Genomic DNA, 23,888 nt, shown 5'->3' with positions numbered 1-23,888 from the left:
AGGTTAGAGGAGACTAAAAAGGTTTAAGAAATTAGGGTTTAGTCACATATAGTTTGCCATGAATTGCATATTGCATGATTAAAATAGTTAGTAAGAAAAGTCAATCTAGAAGATAGATATCTCTGAAGCCTTAATTGTTTTCTCCCATATTATTCACACCAATTTACTGCTTACTTTCTGATATTTTGAATTTACTGTTAATGCTTTTGAACTCTCAACACTCTTTTTTTTTGTCTAACTAAGTAAATTATTTAACCATTGTTGTTTAATCCATCAATCCTCGTGGGATCGACCCTCATTCACTTGAGGTACTACTTGGTATGACCCGGTGCACTTGCCGGTTAGTTTGTGGGTTATAAATTTTGCACCAAGTTTTTGGCGCTGTTGCCGGGGATTGACTGTGATTGACAACTACTGGTTGTTTGATTTCTTAGATTAGGCGTTTTGCTTTAATTTCATTTAACTTATTTCTTTAAATTTTTGAAAAAAAATTGATTTATTTTATTTAAATTTTTTTCTCTTAATTTCTGAAATTAAGTTTGGTGTCCCCTTAGTTGTTTTATTCTTCCTAGCTATTTTACTTATTGAGTTTAAATTTTATACTCCTTTTTTCTTATTAGTTATTTTATTTTCTTATTATTCAGATTACTTTCTTTATTTTATTTTTCTTTTATTTTTGTTTTATTTTATATTTTATTTTATTTTTCTTTATGTTCTTTCTTCTTTACTTGCCTGTTTACCACATGGTGCGTTTAATTCTGTTTGGTGCTTTGTGCTAAGAAAAAATAATGGAGAGAGATCACATGGATTACTACTCACGTCCAAGGAGTGATTCTTATTATTATGGATAGAGGAACTACCCGAATTTTGGTTAGCAAAGTCAAAACCAAAGAAACTTCAGTACTCCATGTTCCAATTATCAAGAACCACCATCTCCATATTCATACCAAGAACCACCACCTCTCTATCCATATCAAGAACCATCATCTTTCTACTCATATCAAGAGCCACCATCTCCCTACTCATACCAAGAACCATCCTCCTCCTTTTATTCATATCAAGAACCACCATCTCGTTATTCATATCAAGAACCATCAACTCTTGAGCTTCTCATGAAAGAATGTATACATGATATAAGGATGGGTGTCAAAAATATAGAGAAATATGTGTAGTTGATTATCAAGCCCCAGGAAGAGGAACAAGAAAATTCCTTCCCAAGAGATACAATGCAAGATCCTATGTAAGAAAGTGAGAAAATCAATCAAAGGAGTTCATACTCCAGTGAATTAGAGAACTTTCCACCCTCACACATGGAAGAAGAGGAAGATGCACAAACAAAGAATGAAGATGCACAAATAAAAGAGGTTGTAAATGATGAAAATAATTATGGGAATATACACTCCAATGAAGTAGAGAGTGGCATAGAGAGTGAGTTTATTGAACCATTAATTCAAGAAGTTCTTGATGAAAGGTACACTCCAACCATCACACAACACCCAAATTTTGAAATCAAAAAAGTGAAGGCAACCAAGGAAAGCACTAAAAAGGGGATTGTAACCAAGAAACAGAAGAAAATATCCATGAAAAAGAGAAGGTCAGAAAAAAATAATCCAACCTCTACCCCAACAAGCAAGGTGAATCAAGCTAATCACAATCAAAGAAAGCTTGTTAAGAGGAATTTATCTCAGGAGGAAATAATTTTCTCCTCTTCTCCCTCGGAGTCATTTCTTTTAACCAACTAGAAGAAGAGAAAGAAAAAGCAACAATCAACCGTCAAGCTAGTGATGTTAAAGAAGCACTTATTATGAGGCAACCCAACTACTAGTATCCTTGGTTTTGCATTTACTTTGGTTTTGATTTTATAGTTATTTTGATTTTAGCATTATAGTTATTTTAGTTTTGGTTTTAAATTCCTTTATATCAATTTTTTTTAGAATTTTTCATGTTTTACATGTGTTTTGGTCATGCAGAGTGATTAGAACAGGAACAAGAGCAATTAAAAGAAATTTTTGACACCCTGGAGTTTTTCTTTGCTTGGAGACAAGTAAACTTTTAAGTTTGGTATTGTAGAGTGTGCTCTCTGTTTTGCTTATCGGCAGTGGCACCATGGGGAGATGAATGTTCTTCATGGAGGAGCACAGCTAGAGGAAAGAGATGGCCACCAATATACTGAGGTGGTTGAGTTCCTTTCATTCTATTTTCCCTTCCGTTCTTATTTTGTTGTCTTATGTTTTCTGTTACTTTCATTGCCTGCATGATCTTTAGGACTTTCAATTCTTAGATTTAGTTTCATTCTGTTATTTGCTTTTAGTTAAAAAAATTGATCTCATGTACCACTCACTGAGCTTGAATCTAAAAAGAAAAGATAAGAAGTGATGTATTGCATGAGAAATTGAGTTTATATTTAAGAGTAGTCTTATTTACTTAAATGTGGTGGTGCTATCTATGATTGTGAATTCATGATATGAACAGTGCATATTTGAATTTGAATCAAAGGATGTTGATGTATGAGGAACAAGAATTTAGAGAACTATTATGAATTCTCTGAAGTAAACAAAAGCTTAATCCTTGATGCAAAATAAACAGCAAAAAAAATAAAGAAAAGCAAGGTCCAAGGGTCTGAGCATCAATGACTAGGAAGGTCAATTATGATTAAAAGCTCAAAGAGTTGTTTCCTTAGTCATATTCTTGTGGTGTAAATGTGTCAAGTAATCCTTGAGACAGAGCACTAAAAAAGTTGAGATCAAGTGCATTTAACAGAGTATGCCAAAGGCTTTGAGCACCACTGTCTGGGAGTAACTGAAAGAAAAATCAGAACCAAAAGAGAGTTCCCCAATTAAGTGCTTGTGGTATTTTTGTGTCAAGTGAATCTTGAGACAAAGCATTTAAAGTCATAGCTAGGCTCAAGGTGCAAAGCACCAAAGAAAAGAGAATTAAAGGAAATTTGCAATGTTCAAGAGTTAATCCGAAGTAAAAAGATTAGAGAATTCATAATACTATCCGAATTCTAATTCCGAATGACAGTGACACTCCTCTGATTCAAAGGCTATTGAGATGCCAAAACTATTCAGATTGCAGTGTATAAACCCCACTTTAAGAAGAGACTGGAGCTTAATTGAACACTCACTTCTCATGCAAATTCACATCCTAAGCGTATATTAGATTTGGTTGCTTGAGGACAAGCAACAATTCAAGTTCGGTGTTGTGATGCGTGAGCATCTTTCCTATCTTTTCCTAGTGAATTTGCATTTGAATTTGTTAAGTTTAATCAAGATTTAAGTATTTTTAAGCCACTATAAATGCTACTTTGAGTTGTGTGTTCAGTTTATTTCAGGTATCATTCGGATGGATTTAACAAGGTTTGTGTAGAAGAAAAGGAAGAAAGTGGTTGATGCTGTCAACCCTAACCTCCTTTCACTCCAATGGACATAACTTGAGCTATAGAGGTCCAATTGACGTGATTCTAGCGGCATTGAAAAGCTAACTTCTATATCCTTCCAATAATATATAATTGTATACACTTCTCTCCCAGAATGTACGGCCTTGGTGGCTCCAAACATGAGATTCTCCAAGTTTGGTGCCATGATCATTACAAGCCCCCCATTTACGCTGGTATGGTGGCGCCAAACTTGGGATTCTCCAAGTTTGGTGCCAAGATCAAGATAAAACCACATTTTTCCACGGGAAGGGTGGCACCAAACTTGGGATTTTCCATGTTTGGCGCTAGCTCTAGGATTTTGAAAGTGGTCCCCACACCCAAAAGCCAGCAACGAAGATTTGATTTTTATTTTGATTAAAACTTTATTTTAATTACAAATAGAAAAAGATATTATTTAGTTTTATAAAATCTATTTTATATTAATTAGAATTAGATATAAAAGGGAAAAGATTCAGCCTTCGAGCTACTCGCTTCTCTTCTACCTCATTCCGCAAATTACAGTTTTTCTAAATCCTAGTTTTCTCTCTGAACCATGAGCAACTAAAGCTCCACTGTTAAGGTTAGGAGCTCTGTCTATTGTATGGATTGATACTATTATTTTTCTATTTTAATTCAAGTACTGATTTCTATTTCAAGAAGTGTTTTCCTTCTTTATCTTATAAATCTGGGTGGAACGGAAGTATGACCCTTGTTCTAATTGAGTTCTTGTATAACTTGGAAAAGCTCTTTACTTAAACAATAGCTTGAAAACAATTTCTCCTAAACTACTAATTATTTGGACTTAACAAGATACATGACATATAATCCTCTTATATTTGGGTAATTAGGATTTTTGTGGCATATAAACTTGAATTGAACTTCACCCTCTAATTGGAATTAAGTGACCGAGGAATTGGCGGTTGATGAATGTTAGAGGAGATTAAAAAGGTCTAAGGAATTAGGGTTTAGTCACATATAGTTTTTCATGAATTGAATCTTGCATGATTGAAATAGTTAGTAAGAAATGTCAATCCAAAAGATAGATATCTCTGAAATCTTAACTGTTTCTCCATATATACTTCATAACTTGTTTACTGCTTGCTTTTCTAATTATCTGAGTTACTGTTTAATGCATTTGAACTCTCAACACTCTTTTCTGTTTATCTAACTAAGCAAAACACTTAACCATTGTTGTCTAATCCATCAATCCTCGTGGCATCGACTCTCATTCACTTGAGGTACTACTTGATACGGCCCGATGCACTTGCCGTTTAGTTTGTGGGTTATAAATTTCGCACCATATTTTTGGCACCATTGCTGGGAATTGACTGTAATTGACAACTGTTAGTTGTTTGATTACTTAGATTAGAAATTTTAGTTTTCAATTTATTTAATTCTGCCTTATAATTTTCAAATTCTTGTGCTAGTATTTTTCTTTAATTTTTTAAATTAAGTTTGGTGTTACTTAGTTAATTTTATTTTGATTTTTCTATTTAATTTTCTTATTGAATTTCAAAATTCCTAGCATGATTTTGGTCATTATTTTCGAAAAATTTAGCCTTAATTAGTAAGTATTTTTATTTTATTTTTTTACACAGGTTACCTCACTAGGAATTCTCTACACTCTGATGTAGAGAATCCCATTTTTCTTATCTTCTATCTGTTTATGAGCAGGAACATGGACAAAGAACCTCTTATAGATTTTGATCCTGGACCTGAAAGGAATTTGAGGTGGCATTTGCAACATGTTAGACTTTACAAGGCTAGTGAAAATCTGAGTGGAACTCTTGAAAGGGAAGCTATAGAGTCCACAATGGATCAGAATCGTACTGTGAATGCCAATATGGCAAATTTGAATAAGAATGAGTAGCCTAGAAGAGTGCTTGGCTCATACACTACTCCCAATGCAGATCTTTATGGAAAAAGCATTGTGGTACCTCTTATAGCTGCAAACAATTTTTAGTTGAAGCCACAGCTGGTCACTCTTATGCAACAAAATTGTTAGTATCATGGACTCCCTCAAGAAAATCCAAATCAGTTTATTTCTAATTTTCTGCAGATTTGTGATACTGTGAAAACCAATAGAGTGAATTCTGAGGTATACAAACTCATGATCTTCCCATTTGTTGTGAGGGATAGAGCAAAGCTGTGGTTATATTCTTAACCCAAGGAGAGTCTGGATACTTGGGATATGGTGGTCACTGGCTTTCTGACTAAATTTTTCCCACCACAAAAGCTGACTAAGCTGAGGGTGGAGGTTCAGACTTTCAGACAGAAAGATGGTGAGACCCTTTATGAAGCCTGGGAGAGATTCAAGCTACTGACTCGGTAATGCCCTCCGGACATATTTTCTAAATAGACTTAGCTAGATATCTTTTATGAGGGCTTGTGTTAAATGTCTAAGATGTGTTTAGATAATTTTTCAGGTGGTTCACTGCACATGAAGAAGACACCAGAGGAGACTACTGAGCTTATTGAATTGGTTGTTAACAACTAATATTTATACTTATCTAACAGAAATTCTGTGAACTCTGGGACTCCTCAGAAGAAAGGTGTCATGGAAGTAGAAGCTTTTGATGCTCTTCTTGCTCATAACAAAATTTTGTCTCAACAGATGAATTTAATTACTCAACAATTGAGTAGGATGCAGGTTTCAGTTATCAATACTCAGAATGCACCTCAAGAGGCCCCTTATGACATGATTGGTAGCTCTATGCAAGGTGAGAATTATGTCAATCTTCTACTGAACAGGTCAATTACATGGGGAATGCTCCTAGACACCCCAGTAATGATCCATACTCTAAGACTTATAATCAGGGGTGGAGGAATCACCTAAATTTTTTGTGGAGAGAGCAACCTCAAGGATCACAGAATTTTAACAACAATTCTCAGGGCAGTTTTAAGCAGAACAATCAAAATAATCGCCAGTTTTAGTCTCATCAACAACAACCACCTCAGTAGGAAAATTCTCAGCCCCAGAAGAACATTGATTGGGAAACACTACTGAATAATTTTATGCAGGAAACTAGAGCTTCCATCAGAAACCTGGAGGTGCAAGTAGGCCAGTTGAGCAAATAAATACCTGAGAGGCCTCCAAGTACATTTCCTGGGGATACAGTGGTGAACCCAAGAATAGACTGCAAGGCCACTCAATTAAGAAGTGGTAAAGTAGCTGGTTCTGAGACTAAGGTCAATGAAGAGTTAGTTGAAAAAGAAGTTCTAAAGGAGAAGAATGAAGAGGTGGAGCAAGTCCCTCCTAGGCGTACAGATAATCTATTCCCAATCTCTCTTGACACTCATCCTACATTGCCAAAGGCTTCTGAGTACAAGCCTAAAATGCCATATCCTTAGAGGCTTCAGAAGGCTTCCAAAGACAAGCAATTTTCTAGAATTTTAGAAGTCTTCAAGAAGCTACAGATCAATATTCCTTTTGCTAAGGCCCTTGAGCAAATGCCTCTCTATGCTAAATTCATGAAAGAGTTGTTGACTAACAAGAGGAATTGGAAAGAACAGGAGACACTAGTGTTAACAAAGGAGTGCAGTGCTATTATTCAACATAACCTTCTTGAGAAGATGCAGGATTCAGGGAGCTTTGTAATTCCTTGCACCATTGGAGATGTCACTATTCAGAGAGCCTTGTGTGATCTTGAACCTAGTATCAATCTCATGCCACTTTCAGTTACGAAAAAGCTCTAAATTGAGGAGGTAAAACCCACTCGTATTTCTCTTCAACTTGCTGATCTTTCTATTAAATTTCCTATAGGGGTTGTTGAGGATTTACTTGTGAAAGTAGCGCCATTTATTTTTCCTGCTGATTTTGTTATATTGGATATGGAAGAGGATAACAAGTCCTCTATTATTCTTAGAAGACCCTTTTTAGCTACAGGTAGAGCTCTGATTGATGTGCAAAAGGGTGAATTAACCCTGACGGTCAATGAAGAACAGGTGGTCCTTAATGTATTTAAAGCCCTCAAACACCCTAATGATTCTGAAGGGTGTATGAGAGTTGATGTTGTTGAACCACTTATTCAAGAGGTACTAGAAGCCGAGGTACTTGATCATATTCTAGATACTCTCTCTGAGTATGAATTACTTGAGATTGATGATTCACCACCCCAGAAGAACTTGGTAAACACACCTAAGGTGGAGGAAGAAGTCCCTAAGCTTGAGCTTAAGCCTTTGCCTCCTTCTCTGAAATATATATTCTTAGGTGAAAATGACTCATATACAGTGATTATTAGCTCTTCCTTAAAGCCTGGTGAAAAAGAGGCGCTTATTATAGTGCTCAAGAGCCATAAAATAGCTCTTGGGTGGACCATTGGTGATTTAAAGGGGATTAGTCCAACCACGTTTATGCACAAGATCCTTCTTGAATATGATGCTAAACCGGTTGTGAAACCACAAAGGAGACTCAATCCAACTATAAAAGAGGTGGTCCAAAAAGAGGTAATGAAACTATGGGAAGCCGGCATTATATACCCTATTTCTGACAGCCCTTGGGTGAGTGTTGTGTAGGTAGTTCCCAAGAAAGGAGGGATGACAGTGATCAAGAATGAAAAGAATGAGCTAATTCCTACAAGAACAGTCACAGGATGGAGAATGTTCATAGACTACAGGTGGCTCAACACTGCTATAAGGAAGGATCACTTTCCCTTGCCTTTCATTGATCAGATGCTTGAGAGGTTAGCTGGTCATGCTTTTTATTATTTTCTAGATGGATATTCTGGATATAACCAAATTACAGTGGACCCTCAAGATCAAGAGAAGACAGCATTCACATGTCCTTTTAGAGTATTTGCTTACATGAGAATGCCATTTGGACTCTGTAATGCCCCAGCAACTTTTAAGAGGTGTATTCTTTCAATTTTTTCTGATATGGTTGAAAAGTTTATTGAGATATTTATGGATGATTTTTCTATTTTTGGTAATTCTTTTGAATCCTGCCTTAAGCATTTATCTCTGGTCTTGAAACGGTGTCAATAATCAAACCTTGTTTTAAATTGGGAAAAATGTTATTTTATAGTTACAGAAGGTATTGTTCTTGGACATCAGATTTCAAGCAAAGCATTGTGGTTGATAGAGCCAAGGTGGAGGTAATTGAAAAATTACCACCACTAACTAATGTTAAGGTAGTCAAAAGTTTCTTGGGTCATGCATGATTTTACAGAAGATTTATAAAGGATTTTTCTAAAATTGCTAAACCATTGAGCAACCTCTTAGTTGCTGATGTTCCTTTTGTATTTGACACTGAATGTCTGTATGCTTTTGAAACTCTAAAAGCAAACCTAACCTTTGCTCCCATCATAGCTCCCCCTGACTGGATTTTCCATTTGAATTAATGTGTGATGCTAGTGATTTTGCTATAGGAGCTATTTTAAGACAGAGGCATGGCAAGCTTATACATGTTATTTAGTATGCTAATTGTGTGTTAAATGATACTCAGAAGAATTACACAACTACAGAAAAAGAATTATTAGCTATTGTGTATGCTATTGATAAGTTTAGGTCCTATTTGATTGGTTCTAAGGTTATGGTTTATACTGATCATACTACTTTGAAGTACCTTCTAACCAAACAGGATTCTAAAACAAGATTAATCATATGGGTGCTTGGTGGACGAAATTGTGATTGCCCTCTTTGTATTTGCATGAGATTTATTTAATGGCTCTTTGGCATATGTGATCACAACTACGTTCAACTAACCAGCAAGTGTACTGGGTCGTCCAAGTAATAAACCTTACGTGAGTAAGGGTCGATCCCACAGAGATTGTTGGTATGAAGCAAGCTATGGTCACCTTGTAAATCTCAGTTAGGCAGATTAAATAGTTTTGGGTTTCGAAAATTAATAAATAAATAGAAAATAAAAGGGATAGAAATACTTATGTAAATCAATAGTGGGAATTTCAGATAAGTGTGTGAAGATGCTGTGCTCCTCTCGTATCTCTATTTTCTTATTACATTCATCCAATCCTTCCTACTCCTTTCCATGGCAAGCTGTATGTAGGGCATCACCGTTGTCAATGGCTACATCCCATCCTCTCAGTGAAAACGTTCCTATGCTCTGTCACAGCACGGCTAATCATCTGTCGGTTCTCAATCAGGTTGGAATAGAATCCCTTGATTCTTTTGCGTTTGTCATCATGCCCAGCCTTCAGGAGTTTGAAGCTCGTCACAGTCATTCAATCCCAGAATCCTACTCGGAATACCATAGACAAGGTTTAGACTTTCCGGATCCTCATGAATGCCGCCATCTATCTAGCTTATACCACGAAGATTCTGTTGGGGAATCTAAGAGATATGCGCCCGGCCTGGAGTAGAACGGAAGTGGTTGTCAATCACGCGCGTTCATAGGTGAGAATGATGATGAGTGTCACGAATCATCACATTCATCAAAGTTAAGTATAACGTATATCTTGGAATAAGAATAGAAGAGAATTGAATAGAAAGTAATAATAATTGTATTGAAACTTGAGGTACAGCAGAGCTCCACACCCTTAATCTATGGTGTGTAGAAACTCCACTGTTGAAAATACATAAGTAAAAGGTTCAGGCATGGCCGAATGGCCAGCCCCCTTGAGTGATCAAGAGACCGAATAATCAAAGGCTAAACAGTCAAGAGATTAAACTGTCAAAAGATGTCTAATACAATAGTAACTTATCCTATTTATACTAGACTAGCTACTAGGGTTTACATGAGTAAGTAATTGATGCATAAATCCACTTCCGGGGCCCACTTGGTGTATGCTTGGGCTGAGCTTGATCTATCCACGAGCTGAGGCTTTTCTTGGAGTTGAACTCCAAGTTATGACGTGTTTTGGGCGTTCAACTCCGGATCATGACGTTTTTCTGGCGTTTAACTCCAGACAGCAGCATGTACTTGGCGTTCAACGCCAAGTTACGTCGTCAATTTCCGAACAAAGTATGGACTATTATATATTTCTGGAAAGCTCTGGATGTCTACTTTCCAACGCCGTTGAGAGCGCACCAATTGGAGTTCTGTAGCTCCAGAAAATCCATTTCGAGTGCAGGGAGGTCAGATTCCAACAGCATCAGCAGTCCTTTTGTCAGCCTTTTTCAAAGTTTTGCTCAAGTCCCTCAATTTCAGCCAGAATTTACCTGAAATCACAGAAAAACACACAAACTCATAGTAAAGTCCAGAAATGTGAATTTAACATAAAAACTAATGAAAACATCCCTAAAAGTAGCTTGAACTTATTAAAAACTACCTAAAAATAATGCCAAAAAGCGTATAAATTATCCGCTCATCAGTGCTACTCCTTTAGGAGTTTGATATTGAGATTAAAGACAGGAAAGGGTCAGAAAATTAAGTAGCTGACCACCTTTCCAGGATTAAACCTGAAGAGGGAGTGCAACCACCCACAGCTGTGACTGAGACAATTTTAGATGAGCAACTGTTCCTCATTCAGCAGGCTCCATGGTTTGCAGACACTGCAAATTACAAAGCCATGAATTTCATCCCAAATGAGTACAGTAAACAACAAGTGAAAAAGCTACTAACTGATGCAAAGTACTATTTTTGGGAGGAACCATACCTTTTTAGAAGTTGCTCAGATGGTATAATCCGGAGACGTGTTCTAGATGAGAAAACACAGCAGATTCTTTGGCACTGTCATCGCTCTGATTATGGAGGCCACTTTGGTGGTGAAAGGACAGCTACAAAGGTCCTTCAGAGCAGTTTTTACTGGCCGACTCTCTTCTGGGATTCAAGAGCATTTGTGAAGAACTGTGACAGATGTGAAAGAGCTAAGACTCTCCCTGCCAACCATGAGATGCCACAACAAGGGATTCTTAAGATTGAGTTGTTTGATGTGTGGGGTATTGACTTCATGGGACCTTTTCCTCCCTCATATTCCAGCAACTATATCTTGGTGGCAATTGATTATGTGTCCAAATAGGTGGAAGCTGTGGCTCTGCCCACCAATGATGCCAAAGCGGTGATGAGCTTTCTTCAGAGATATATTTTCAGTCGGTTTGGTGTCCCAAGGATACTCATTAGTGATGGTGGAAGTCACTTCTCTAATAGAGAGATGGACTCACTTCTACAGAGGTATGGAGTCTGCCATAAAGTGGCAACCCCCTATCACCTCAGACAAGTGGACAGGTTGAGGTCTCTAACAGAGAACTCAAGAGGATTCTGGAGAAGACCGTCAGTATCTCAAGGAAGGACTGGTCTAGGAAGCTTGATGATACTCTCTGGGCATATCAGACAGCTTACAAGACTCCTATTGGCATGTCCCCTTATCAGTTGGTCTATAGTAAAGACTGTCACTTGCCAGTGGTGCTGGAGCATAAAGCTTACTGGGCAATCAAGTTTGTGAACTTTGATGCTCAAACTACAAGAATAAAGAGAATGCTTCAGTTGAATGAGCTTGATGAATTCAGATATTTAGCCTATGAGAATGCCAAGCTCTATAAGGAGAGAACTAAGATATGGCATGACAAAAAGATTGGCATCAGAGTCTTTGAGCCAGGTCAGAGGGTGCTTCTGTTCAATTCAAGGCTCAAACTCTTTCTCAGAAAGCTGAAATCCCAATGGTCAAGACCGTTTTTGGTTACCAGAGCATCACCGTATAGTCATGTGGAGATTCAAGAAGAGAATTCTGACAGAAAGTTTACAGTTAATGGCTAGAAGTTGAAGCACTATCTTGGAGGTGAGATTGATCGCTATAGGTCCGCTCATCTGCTATACTAGTAGAACTAACCGTCAAGCTAGTGATGTTGAAAAAGCGCTTGTCGGGAGGCAACCCGATGTTTTCGTATCCTTAAGTTTGAATTTTAATTTGATTGTGTTTATTTGTTTAGTTTTGTTTGCATCCCTACTATTTTTCCTTTGTTTTACATGTGTTTTGATCATGCAGAATATTAAGAACATGAACCAGTACATTTAGAAGAATTTTTAATCACCCTGGGAATGTCTACTATAGACTAGGTGGTGCCAAACTTGGACTTTCCAAGTTTGGCGCCGGACATAACGCGCAACTTGGCAATTGCACTCTGGAAGGGTGGCGCCAAACTTGGGATATCCAAGTTTGGCGCCACATGACATGCACAATTTGGAGGTGGCAGTCTGGAGGGGTGGCACCAACTCCAAGTTTGGCGCCACTAACAAGCCTTTTATGGAGCATACTTTCTGCCAAGGGGCACCAAACTTGGCTCCCCTGGAATTTGACTTCAGATTTCTTAAAAAAAAAAGAATAGGGGTGGCGCCAAACTTGGGCTGCACCAAGTTCGGCGCCAGGAGGAGCATTACCTTTCGGGGGTTATGGTGCCAAACTTCCACTTTCCTGAGTTTGGCGCCAGACACACAATTTTGGCCAATTCCAAACCAAATCCCACATAATCCAACCAATCTTACCCCAAATCCTTTCATCTGGTCCCCACCCATCAAAACCTTCCCAAATCAATTACCATATACTCTTTTTTTCAAAGCCCTCGCCCATTTACCAGATACCCATGACCTTGTCCTCTTCCTCATTCAGGCCAACCCGTGACAAGCTCCCCTCCCAACCCCACTCCGTGAAACCTTCCTAGACCCAAGACTCACCCGTGACCCCCCCCCCCCAATTCCCATATACAACCCTTCCTTATTCCCTTCCCCAATTATTCTTTCCATTACCCAATAGCCTCTTGTGATTCCTCCCTCACCAAACACCCTCCTGATTCGCTTTCCCTTATTTCATTCCCCACACATCCCTTTCCAACCATAACCGATCCTATGTATGTCACGTATCCTGTTAAGTCCAAATAATTAGAAATTTAGGAAAAATTATTTTCAAGCTATTGTTCAAGTAAAGAGCTTTTCCAAGTTATACAAGAACTCAATTAGAACCAGGGTCATACTTCCGTTCCACCCAGATTCATAAGATAAAGGACAAAAACAATTCTTGAAATCGAAATCAGTACATGAATTAAAATAGAAAAATAATAGTATCAATTCATACAATAGACAGAGGTTATTATCTCTTGTCTTATACACCTCATTCCGCAATTTACAATTTTTCAGAATCCTGGTTATCTCTCTGAACCATGAGCAACTAAACCTCCACTGTTAAGGTTATGAGCTCTGTTTATTCTATGGATTAATATTATTACTGTTTTATTTTAATTCATGTATTGATTTCAATTTCAAGAATTATTTTTGTTCTTTATCTTATGAATATGGGTGGAACGAAAGTATGACCCTTGTTCTAATTGAGTTCTTGTAAAACTTGAAAAAGCTCTTTGCTTGAACAACAGCTTGAAAATCATTTCTCCTAAATTTCTAATTATTTGGACTTAACGGGATACGTGACATATAATCCTCTTATATTTGGGTAATTAGGATTTCTGTGGCATATAAACTAAAATTGAACTTAACCTTCTGATTGGAATCAAGTGACCAAGGAATTGGCGGTTGATGAAGATTAGAGGAGACTAAAAAGGTCTAAGAAATTAGGGTTTAGTCAAATATAGTTTGCCATGAATTGAATGTTGCATGATTAAAATAGTTGGTAAGAAAAGTTAATCTAGAAAATAAATATCTCTGAAGCCTTAACTGTTCTCTCCATATATTTCGCAACCCATTTACTGCTTGCTTTCTGATATTCTGAATTTACTGTTAATGCTTTCGAACTCTCAAAACACCATTTTTTGTTTGTCTAACTAGGTAAATCATTCAATCATTGTTGCTTAATCCATCAATCTTCGTGAGATTGACCCTCACTCACCTGAGGTATAACCATCATAAGAAGGTGCCAATAAAATAGGTTTTTACTTGCTCCGGAGCCTCTTTGCTCACATGGTGCCAATTTCCATCAAAATCAATGTATGTTAGAGCAGTCCTCTTAATTCCAGCTTAAGCCTGGTCAATCAAAACATTAAAATTATGAGTTAAATTAAAACATTTTATATGTGTTCTTCTTGTCCTAAAGAGTGGTTTTGCTATATTTACCTCCTTTGGATCAGCAAGCATCCTAACAATTGCAGCATCTATAGCATCTTGATTTTCGGTCCTAGAGGCCCTTGCAGCAAGAAGGATAACATACTCCTTCTCAACACCTTAGCAAATACCTCAATCAAGTTTCTATCAACACTGAGCTTATTCAATGTCAAGGTTACAGTTTTGTCACTGCGTAGGACATCCATCCTAGCCATTTCCTCAATAGTCATCAAACATTTCGTGCATTTGAGCAAATGAAGAAGTTACCAATTGCTGTAAGCACTTTCTAGAAGTGTCCAACTTGGTTAGTGCTGTCCACCAAGTAAGCCGCTATACCAAAGGAGGTGTGTAGACCAGTGGCCATCACAACTGCTTCTATCTCATCCTTCTTAACTGTTGATCTAGAAAATACTTCATCAGTGGGGTTCTTGGTCACTAGAAGAGATTCTTCTGTTAAAGCAAACTAATCAACACTTAGAAGATTGTCCTCGAGAAGACAAGCATCGGCCGGAATGATATCTCCTAATTTAATGTTGATTATGTCTCCTGGTACTAAAATTGCCGCATCTTGTTCACTCCAGTGGCCATCTCTTAAAATACGCAATAGAAAAAAGATAACTTGCACTAAATAAATAACAAAGTAACAATAACTAATTGACCATTTAATTAGATCTAAAATCATTTAGAATTTTGACAAAGAAAATAAGAAATATTTTAAAAGTAAAAGTTAATTTTCCATAAGGTTTCAATTTGTGATACAAGCATATATGATTAGATGCGCCAGAAGCAGTAAGTAAAAACTCATAGTTAAACGTAACCTTCATAAATAAATTTATGTTTTTAGCACAAATAATTAGAACTAAAAATTATAACCAGATAATTAGAAAAAAATATCAGAACCAAAAAAATAGAATGAATAACAAAAACAATAAGAACATAATCAAAACCCTAAACCAAAACTCAGAACCAAAAATAAATATTTATAACAAAATTAAAATTTAAATCTGTTTAGAATCAACAATAATAACAGAACCATGAGAGATGCAGAGATTTCAGAAGACTCCAAATACAATACCAACAGTGACAAGAACATCAAGCAGGACCGCCAGTGATGCAACCGGTAGCAGCAGCAGCCACTGCACAAAGCTTATGGCAAAAGAAATCAAAGAGCGGTAGAGAGATGCTGGATGGTGAGATGACGGAGACGATGGGGCTAAAACCGAAGAGACAATGAAGACGCTAGATGGAAACCATGACAGTGCTAGAAAAGCAGCAACGCAAAATAAAATGCACGAGCGCATTGTGGGCTGGATGAGGGTGCGACTGTAATGGAATCTGCCATCGACAAAGAGTGTTGAGCCTCTAGTGGGAGCGTGAGAAGTGTGAGAAACCTGGAGAGTGAAAGCTGGAGGGTGCGGCGCTGGAGTGTGATGTGTATGTTAAGGTTAAGTTTTAGTGGGGCAAAGGATAGTGCAGTAGTGCAATAGTGCGGGCTAGGCATGGTTAGCCACAATAGATGAGGAAATTACTAGAGATAATGAGATTTTTATTTTTTAATTTGAAATAGTGAGAAGGGCACCTATATGCGTTTTCAATTTTTGAAATTAAATGTTTTTTGAATTAATATAACTTATTTTATTTTTTGAAATATTATTTTTTTGTTTTTAAATTTTTATTTTAATTTTTTAAAAAGAATTTACGTTTTAAAAAATCTTTTATAAAATAAATAAAACTTTTTAAATAAATATAAAAAGATTTATATAAATATCAATGATTTTATATTAAAATAATTTATATTATTTTTTTAATTTAAAAATATTTTTATATTTTATAATTTATATTTCCACCACCAAATCTCAGAAATAAGTTTAATATAAATATAAGCTATTAGATATTTTGTATATAATAAAATTTATTTAAAGTATAATTTATATAATGATATATATCGTATAAACAAATAGTAGGCAAGTATTCAATATTCAAATTTCATTTCGTATTTATAACAATTTATGGATTAATAATAAACTGTTAAATAGAACTCTAATCATTTGTCAGGTTAGTAAGGAATATCATAAAAACTAAAAATAGTAAGAATATATATGAGATATGTTATTTTGCCAATAAAAAATAAGTTTGTATATATGTTAAATAGACGAAGACTTTAAAATATTTTTTGACTTTTTAGTTTAATCTTAATCATCCATATAAAATATTTAATAGGTCATATATATCTTATTTATATTCTAATATATTTGTCAATACTATATATATATATATATATATATATATATATATATATATATATATATATATATATTCTTGTAGGTATTGATTACTTCTTATATCAATGTAGTTTAGTTATTGAAAATTCTTTATTTATGGACTTCAATTTTCTAGTTATCCCGAACAATTTATGGTTAGAGTCCAATCCGATAAATTTTTTTTATTAGATATTAGAAAAAAATTCCAATATTTTTGGCTGAGCACTTTAAAAAAAAATATTAGCTAAAAAAACTTTTTAAGTTAATCGTGTTACTTTTTTTTAGGGTTAGTCGAGGTCAGGTCACAAAATGAATATATTAGCTTATTTTTCAAAAAAAGAAAAGGAAAAAAATAAAGAAAAAGAGGCACCCGTTTAGCTCAAGAATCGACCAGCTTAATTTGCTATCTTTTTTAGTTAATCGAGTTAAGTCGTTTAGGCTCTCTACTTTTCTTATGAATTTGATTTTAGAGTCAAATAACCATCTATTTAAGTCAGGTAAATGAGCTAGTCCGACGAATTTAGCCTATTTTAATGATCCTAATTAATTCAAGAGCTAGCTCAATTTAATCTTTATTGAATGAATTCCTAAATGATTCTAATTAATAATAAAACTTGTACGATCATATGCAAATAAATCCTCATATATAACATTTTAATTATCTTTTTTATTATATATTTTTTTAGTGTATTTTGTGATTGAAAATTATCATTATGCTCTCATTTCTTAAAAATATTGAATTTTTAAATTTGTCTTTACATTATATTAAATTTAAACTTCAATTCAAATTAACAGCAAATTTTCCATTAAAAATAACAACAAATTTGTGATCTAATTGCGACAAAAATATTTTTTAAGAAAAAAGCTTTTTATTTGAGTTGTTTGTAAGATTTTTTAGAATCGACATCTTGCTAGAATATTGTAAGTTATTAATTATTAAAAATTAGCTAGCTAATTAGTCACGATTTTGGAACTTTAATTATTCTCTCATTTAAAATAGCTTTAGATTAGTGACAAAATTGTGACAAATTACATTAGCTTGTTTGGCAAATTTGCTTCAAACTATTCATAAATTTTTCATGGGTTTATATAGAGGTTAGCGATTAGTAGTAACATGTAAGAAAGGAATAAAGACTAATATTTTTCCTCACAAATTAGTAGCAACAAGAAATATGCGAGAAAAGTATATCAGTTATTAAGCGGTCACTAATTACTCACTAAATAAGCTTTTGATTAGTGACTCAATTGCGACCAGTTACTTCTAAAATGTTCACGATTAGATTTGTATTTGTTATAACCCTACGATGAATTTCCAACAACATTAGCGAGTAATTTGCTACAAAATAGGTAGGATATAGCTTTTACTTTGTGACAAGATTGCAGTTACCAAGTCGCTCGCTAAATTAAACTTGCGATAACTTAGCAACAAATGTATTTCGCCCGCTAATCAACGACTTGAAATCAATGAACGAAGTATGTCAGTTGTTAAACGGTCGCAAATTTCTCGCTACTTAGGTCCTACGCGCTCAATATCCGTATTTCCACTTTAGCGACTAATTAGCAAGGAACACTTCCGTAGTTGAATGATTTATCCGTTGCGACGAGTTAGCAATGACTATTTTCTGTCGCTATCCTAATTTTGAATTTTAAAATATTATGCAACAAATTAGCGAAAAACTAGTTGCTAACTAAAAATGAAAACTTTGGTGACAAATTAGTTAGAAAATTGTCCATCACAAAATGCATTTCAAGTCTTTGTGACGGATTAGCTAGTAACATTGTTCCTCACTAATTAGCCTTTTTTGCACAAAGTTTATTTAGCGACAAACTAGTGTGTGAATTGTTTCTCGCTAATTGTATATCAAACACTTGTGACGGAATAGTGACAATAATATCACTCGCTATTTTACTTTTATTTGATTGAACCCCTAAAAGACTGATTTGCTAGAACATTGTCACTCGCTAATTAATTTGTGACAAATTAGCAAAAAAATTTCTCTCTCTTTTTTTAGCTACAAAAGTCAATTTACAAAAAACAAAGTTACTCATAAATCTCTCGCTAATCAGTCACTTTTCTCAAGTTCGGATATTTTATAACCACTCATTAATTATGTCGTTAGTGTGTCACTAATTCCTCACAAGTTAGTGACGGATTAGTGACAAAAAATATTTTCACAAAAATTTATCACCAATTTATTAAATTCTTGTAGTGCTTCTGTTGTCACAAGAAACTAAATAAAAAAATTTTCTACTTACCAAGTTATGCATTTTAATTTAAAAAGAATGTCTTGATTTAATTTTTTTTTCCTCAAAGCCTATAAAACCTTCAACTTCTTTGACTATTATTTATAAAAAGAGTTTTGTACTCCTGAAAAGTAGGTCTTGAACAAAATAACCTAAAACTTAAGTTGGTCGAAATTCCATTATTGGACAAGAAAAAAAAAACCATTAAAACAACCTCCTTTTAAACATTACCTATAACTTTAATTAAATCGAGACTGGCATCATTTAGTTCTAACTATATATAAACTTGACATATACTTACCAATGGCAACATAAAAATATGCAAATATTTCTGAGAAGGGTTTCAAACTCCAAAGAAATTGCTACACCGTACCCTACTCAAGTCTCAATAAGCTGGTGGTGACAAGTACCAATAAAAAGGTTGAAATCTTGTTAGTCAATAAAAAAAGGGTCTATAGTACCTTTCCGGGTAGGGTCTCTCGTTTTGTGCATGTATTCAAGGTTCAACTACTGCCTTCTAGCTTGGATCTATAACTCTATATGTCACCAAAGCAAAATCTCTAACTAGTTATTCCCTTTTTGCGTATTTAAATTTTAGTAGTGATCCCTAACCACCTGTGCCCTAATTAAGGGCTAAGACCTACAATCCACATTAAGAAGAAATTCTTTAATATTTATATAGTTGCTTGCTTGATGATCAAGTGGTACTGATTTCGTATATTTCCTTAATAATATTGTTAATTATCATAAATATTTGATATCTACATCGTGTGAAATAATATTTTAAAAGAGAAATACTAAGAAATCATCCGAATTATTATTTTTGGTTATTATTTTGTCATTACTTTAATTCTTTTAATTTAATCTATAATGCACGGACATTGACACGGATACGGGACACGACACGACACGACACGGGACACGTCGACACGCGAATTCTAAAATCTTATAACACATAGGGACACGCATATAATAAAGTATTTTTTAGATAAATCGTAATAATATTTTGATATTTTATTGATATTAAAATATAAATTAATTTTTAATTATTTTTAATTTTTAATAAATAATAATATCTACTATATCTAAATTTATTTCAAGAATATATGTTAAGAATAAAACTGGATACGCTGACACGTGATGGTATTTAGGTGTATCCAAATATGTATAGAAAAGAATTTTTTACCTTTTATTAAGACACGGTTGGACACAGCAGACACACGTGTTGTACAAATATCAGTGAATGTCGTGTCCAAAATATATCCGACACATGAATCCGATAACTCAACAAAGTGTCTGTACTCCATAAAATTTAATAATTCAACAACATACTTTATTCTATATTTTTAAACATTAATAACTAACGAATGACTAAAAATAATAAATTTAGACCATCATCTAACATATTTTATTTTAAAAATATCTAAAATAATATATATAATCGATTTAGTGATATTTTATTAACTAGGGACTAATATAATGCTAACCTAGCATCTAGATTCTGGCTACTTAATTACAAAAAATTTTAAAAAATAATATTAAAAAAACTTATGTGCATGGCACTTGATATATCTATCCAAAGAGCCACCAAGAGACGTATAAAGCCTTACCTCTTAATCTTATTATTAAACTTTCCTTGAATTATTAATATTATCATTAACAAACATTAGTAAGGAGTAGTTGATGTTGGTAAGAAATGAATCAATTTTCAAACAGTTCTGGAGGAATTATCAGTCATCATTCCATAATATAATGCATGTGGACTGGATCGGACATATGTTTTAATTAAGTTTATAATTAATACTTATGCATGTACTTGTGTTTACTATTACTACTTCTTATGGCCTTGTTAAAAATAATATAAAATTCAACAAAAAAAATTGTATATCCAAAAATTTTAAATTATATATTCAAAATTTAAAAATTATATGATTAAAATTTACATTACTGATCTTTATGATTTATTGTAGCTCCATTTTTTTCTTGTATAAGTTTGTCTTACATTCGTTTTAACCACCATGGTTGACGCGAGAAACCTAGCTTTGACCCACAGTCAACTATGTTTAGTAGCACTCTTGAGATTTTCATTATTTTATAAGTAATATCTTATTGATCCTCTTCCCTAAATCAAAGAATATAGAGAAGCCGAAAACGATAACAAGGTTAAGACAGAAAGACAGGCCAACAACAACAACAACAACGTAACTAGTATTATTATTATTTCAAGGAGAAGAACATGGAAGATCATATCTCAAACATGCAGTGGGTCCCCCATGCTAGCCTCTTCGACCATATGACAACACAAAAGTGCTATATTGTTTCCCAAACAAAAAAGAGCATAGGCCTCAAAATTTGATGTCATGCACATTTTACACTATCCGGTATATAATTCACATGATCATCTAAAACTGGGGTAATAATAATAATCCATGAATCCATCCATGATGAAATTAAGGACTTGATGACATGTTCATTGATGGGTTGCGCTAGTAGTGAATTGGGTCAAACCCATTGATGAGCCTACGGAAGCAAACTTTGCTAGCTCTTGGGGTAGGAATGGTCCTCTACTCATGCCAAGAAAGTCTCTTGTAAAATTATTGTTATGCCCCGCAGCACTTGATGAACCAGGATGATGATTACTCAAAAACTGATCATCAAAACTTTGTGACGAATGCATTAATGCGCTAAAACACTGATCTGGCTGCCTAATACTCTGATCAATTCTTCTTCCCTGTTGGTTTTGGTTTGAATTACTAGCAGTAGTGGTTTGAATGGAAGATGAAGAGGTCATGAGCCCAAAACTTGCACTGAAAGTTGAAGGGTTGTTGGTGGACCCAATTTGCGCTGCCTTCTGAAGAAGCGCAGTGGCTGACATCGGAGAATAAGTTGAAGGTGAAGGTGCCTTTGATGATTGCTTGCTTTGATTCTCAGAATACATAGATGCCAAACCTGAATTATGATCTGAGCCCCCACCTTCTTCCGATACCTTTGATGAATTGGGAGCAAGCATTCCAAAATCATTAGGCAACATAGGCATAGGCATGTGCATAACTTGATGATGAGAGCTTGATGAGGATGGCATATCAAATTGATTAATCTGATGACGGTTGTTTCCATGTTGTTGGTTCAACCACAGTGACAAGTTTGGCCTCATAATTTGTTCTTGTTCTGCACCAACCATTCCCATTTCATTATTGAAATCAAATCGAAATCCAACTCCGCCCCCAACATTATTATTCAGAACTCCCTGCTGCGTTGTTGCCTCTTCGCTCTTGAAACTCAGATTCGTCGACGTAGAAACCGAGTTCAGCCTCGCACTCTCCTCAGCCAATGCATCGCAAAATGCTCTGTGAGTAATAAAGCTATCCTTCCTATATATTCATAGTTTCACATTTAATAAATAAAGACTTTGTTGAGCTTAGTATGTATTTGCGTATTTCATGTTACGAACCTGGAAAAGAGGGTGCCACAGTCACATTTATATTCTCTGGTGCCGCAGGTTTTGGAGTGAGCTTTCCAATCAGATTGGACAGCGTACTTCTTGGAACATTTTTCGCACTTCCACTTTTTCTCGCCATGCTTTCTGCTGAAGTGCTTCTTGATCCCTGTCAGGTCGCCCAGCGCCCTTGCCGGCTCGTGGTGGACGCAGCTCTTCTCCGGGCAGATGTACACCTTCTTCTTCACCTCCTTGTTCGTCCTCTGTCTCAGCTTCCATGGCAGGTTGTGTCCCCTCCTGTGCAGCTGAAGATTCTGATCCCTCTGGAATCCTTTGTTGCATATCTCGCAGATGAATCTGTTCGTCGCCATGAGCGTCTTCGGCGAAAGAGCAATGACTTCTGCATCTGGATCTGTGTGTTTATAATGCAACCAACTTGCTCATTTCATCTATAACAATATGCTATTTAAATGAATCTGATTAATTACCTGGTGTTCCTGGAAGGTTTCTCTTCTTCTTGTTGGTGGCTGGAGGGGGATTACTATTAGGTTTAGGTTTAGGGTTAGGGTTTGCGATGGAGTTTAAGTTTTGGTCTTGGGTGAACCCAGCAGCAGCGAGAGAAGTGGATAGCGAAAAGGGGTCACCGGGCAACATTAGATATAAATTGATAATAACTAGCTATATTTGAAGAAAGCAGCAGTAGCTAATGAGACTAGTCTGCAGAAGCAAACAGCAAACTTTCAAAAGAGGGTTTTTCAGATAGTACAAACCAAACCATTAAGAAGAAAACAAACGAGTTTTGTTTTTAGAGCACAGCCAAGGAGGAACAATCAACATAAATTCTTTTGGAGCAGCTTGATTTTTCAGCCAAAAGACAACAAGCGAAGAAGAAAAAAACTTGAACCGACTCACCAGAAATATTAATAAACTAAGTGGTTAGTCGTGTGTATATAGTATTAATGCACACAAGAGCTTCCAAAGCGTGTTGGCCTGGTTTTTTCTCTCTTTTGTTTGATTTTACTTACTTCACTAAGATTATAGAACGGGTATATAGATAACTAAACGTAGCTCTCTCTCTTTTGTGTTAACTGTTACGCGCGCCTAGTCTCTTTCTGAACATCATGTTTTACTGCCATCATATATCTTCCTTCAGCTGTGGATTTTAATGGGCCACCACACTCTCTTTCTTTTTACAGTTCACATGCAACTTGCATACGCAGACATGGACTAGCAGACACACGACTATATATATATATATAAATAATTTCTATTTTTCTCAGGACAATCACAAACCACAACACGCACATTTGTTGAAGAGTTTACCGATTTGTGTGTTCGAGGAGGACTGCCTTTTCTGTCTAGTAAACAAGTAATTTTAATGTGTAGAATGGGGAATAGTATTACTAGTATTTCCTTATTATTATTCTCCTGTTTTTTATTTCATTCAAGACAAGAGTATATGTTAAGGTTAGTAGTTAAAAAATTTATAGAAAATATATAAAATTTAAGTTTTGCTAATAATAATTTTAGCAGACACATATTAACAAAATTATTTAATTAAATTTAATAAATTAATTAATTAGTAGGGTC

At 35.1% G+C, this 23,888-nt stretch overlaps 1 protein-coding gene, 1 long non-coding RNA gene and 1 other non-coding gene across 5 annotated transcripts; all 3 read right to left on the bottom strand.

Annotated features, from left to right (window-relative positions):
- Positions 1-5,660: 5,660 nt before the first annotated feature.
- LOC112700286 (small nucleolar RNA R71) lies at positions 5,661-5,769 on the bottom strand. Its single transcript, XR_003153196.1, has one exon. It is a non-coding gene; the product is annotated as a small nucleolar RNA R71 (small nucleolar RNA).
- Positions 5,770-9,866: 4,097 nt separating this feature from the next.
- Positions 9,867-15,880, bottom strand: LOC112696508 (uncharacterized). 2 transcript variants are annotated; one of them, XR_011862258.1, is made up of 3 exons: positions 14,370-15,880; positions 14,146-14,279; positions 9,867-10,534 (listed from the first exon to the last, which is right to left on the bottom strand). It is a non-coding gene; the product is annotated as an uncharacterized lncRNA (long non-coding RNA). The 2 variants fall into 2 exon arrangements; XR_011862257.1 differs by lacking the exon at positions 9,867-10,534 and having other exon boundaries at positions 13,877-14,279.
- Positions 15,881-21,041: 5,161 nt separating this feature from the next.
- LOC112696507 (zinc finger protein JACKDAW) lies at positions 21,042-23,520 on the bottom strand. Of its 2 annotated transcripts, XM_025749305.3 has the most exons (4): positions 23,211-23,411; positions 22,787-23,015; positions 22,314-22,710; positions 21,042-22,233 (listed from the first exon to the last, which is right to left on the bottom strand). In XM_025749305.3, exons 2-4 carry the CDS (start codon positions 22,950-22,952, stop codon positions 21,333-21,335), a joined length of 1,464 nt encoding a protein of 487 aa, XP_025605090.1. In that variant the 5' UTR covers positions 22,953-23,015; positions 23,211-23,411; the 3' UTR covers positions 21,042-21,332. The 2 variants fall into 2 exon arrangements, with proteins under 2 accessions (XP_025605090.1, XP_025605089.1); XM_025749304.3 differs by having other exon boundaries at positions 22,787-23,520.
- Positions 23,521-23,888: the final 368 nt, after the last annotated feature.

This window comes from Arachis hypogaea, chromosome 6 (genome assembly GCF_003086295.3).
Source record: "Arachis hypogaea cultivar Tifrunner chromosome 6, arahy.Tifrunner.gnm2.J5K5, whole genome shotgun sequence".
Lineage (NCBI taxonomy): Eukaryota > Viridiplantae > Streptophyta > Magnoliopsida > Fabales > Fabaceae > Arachis > Arachis hypogaea.
Note: the sequence above shows the minus strand (reverse complement) of the source record. Positions and strands in the feature narration are given on the sequence as shown.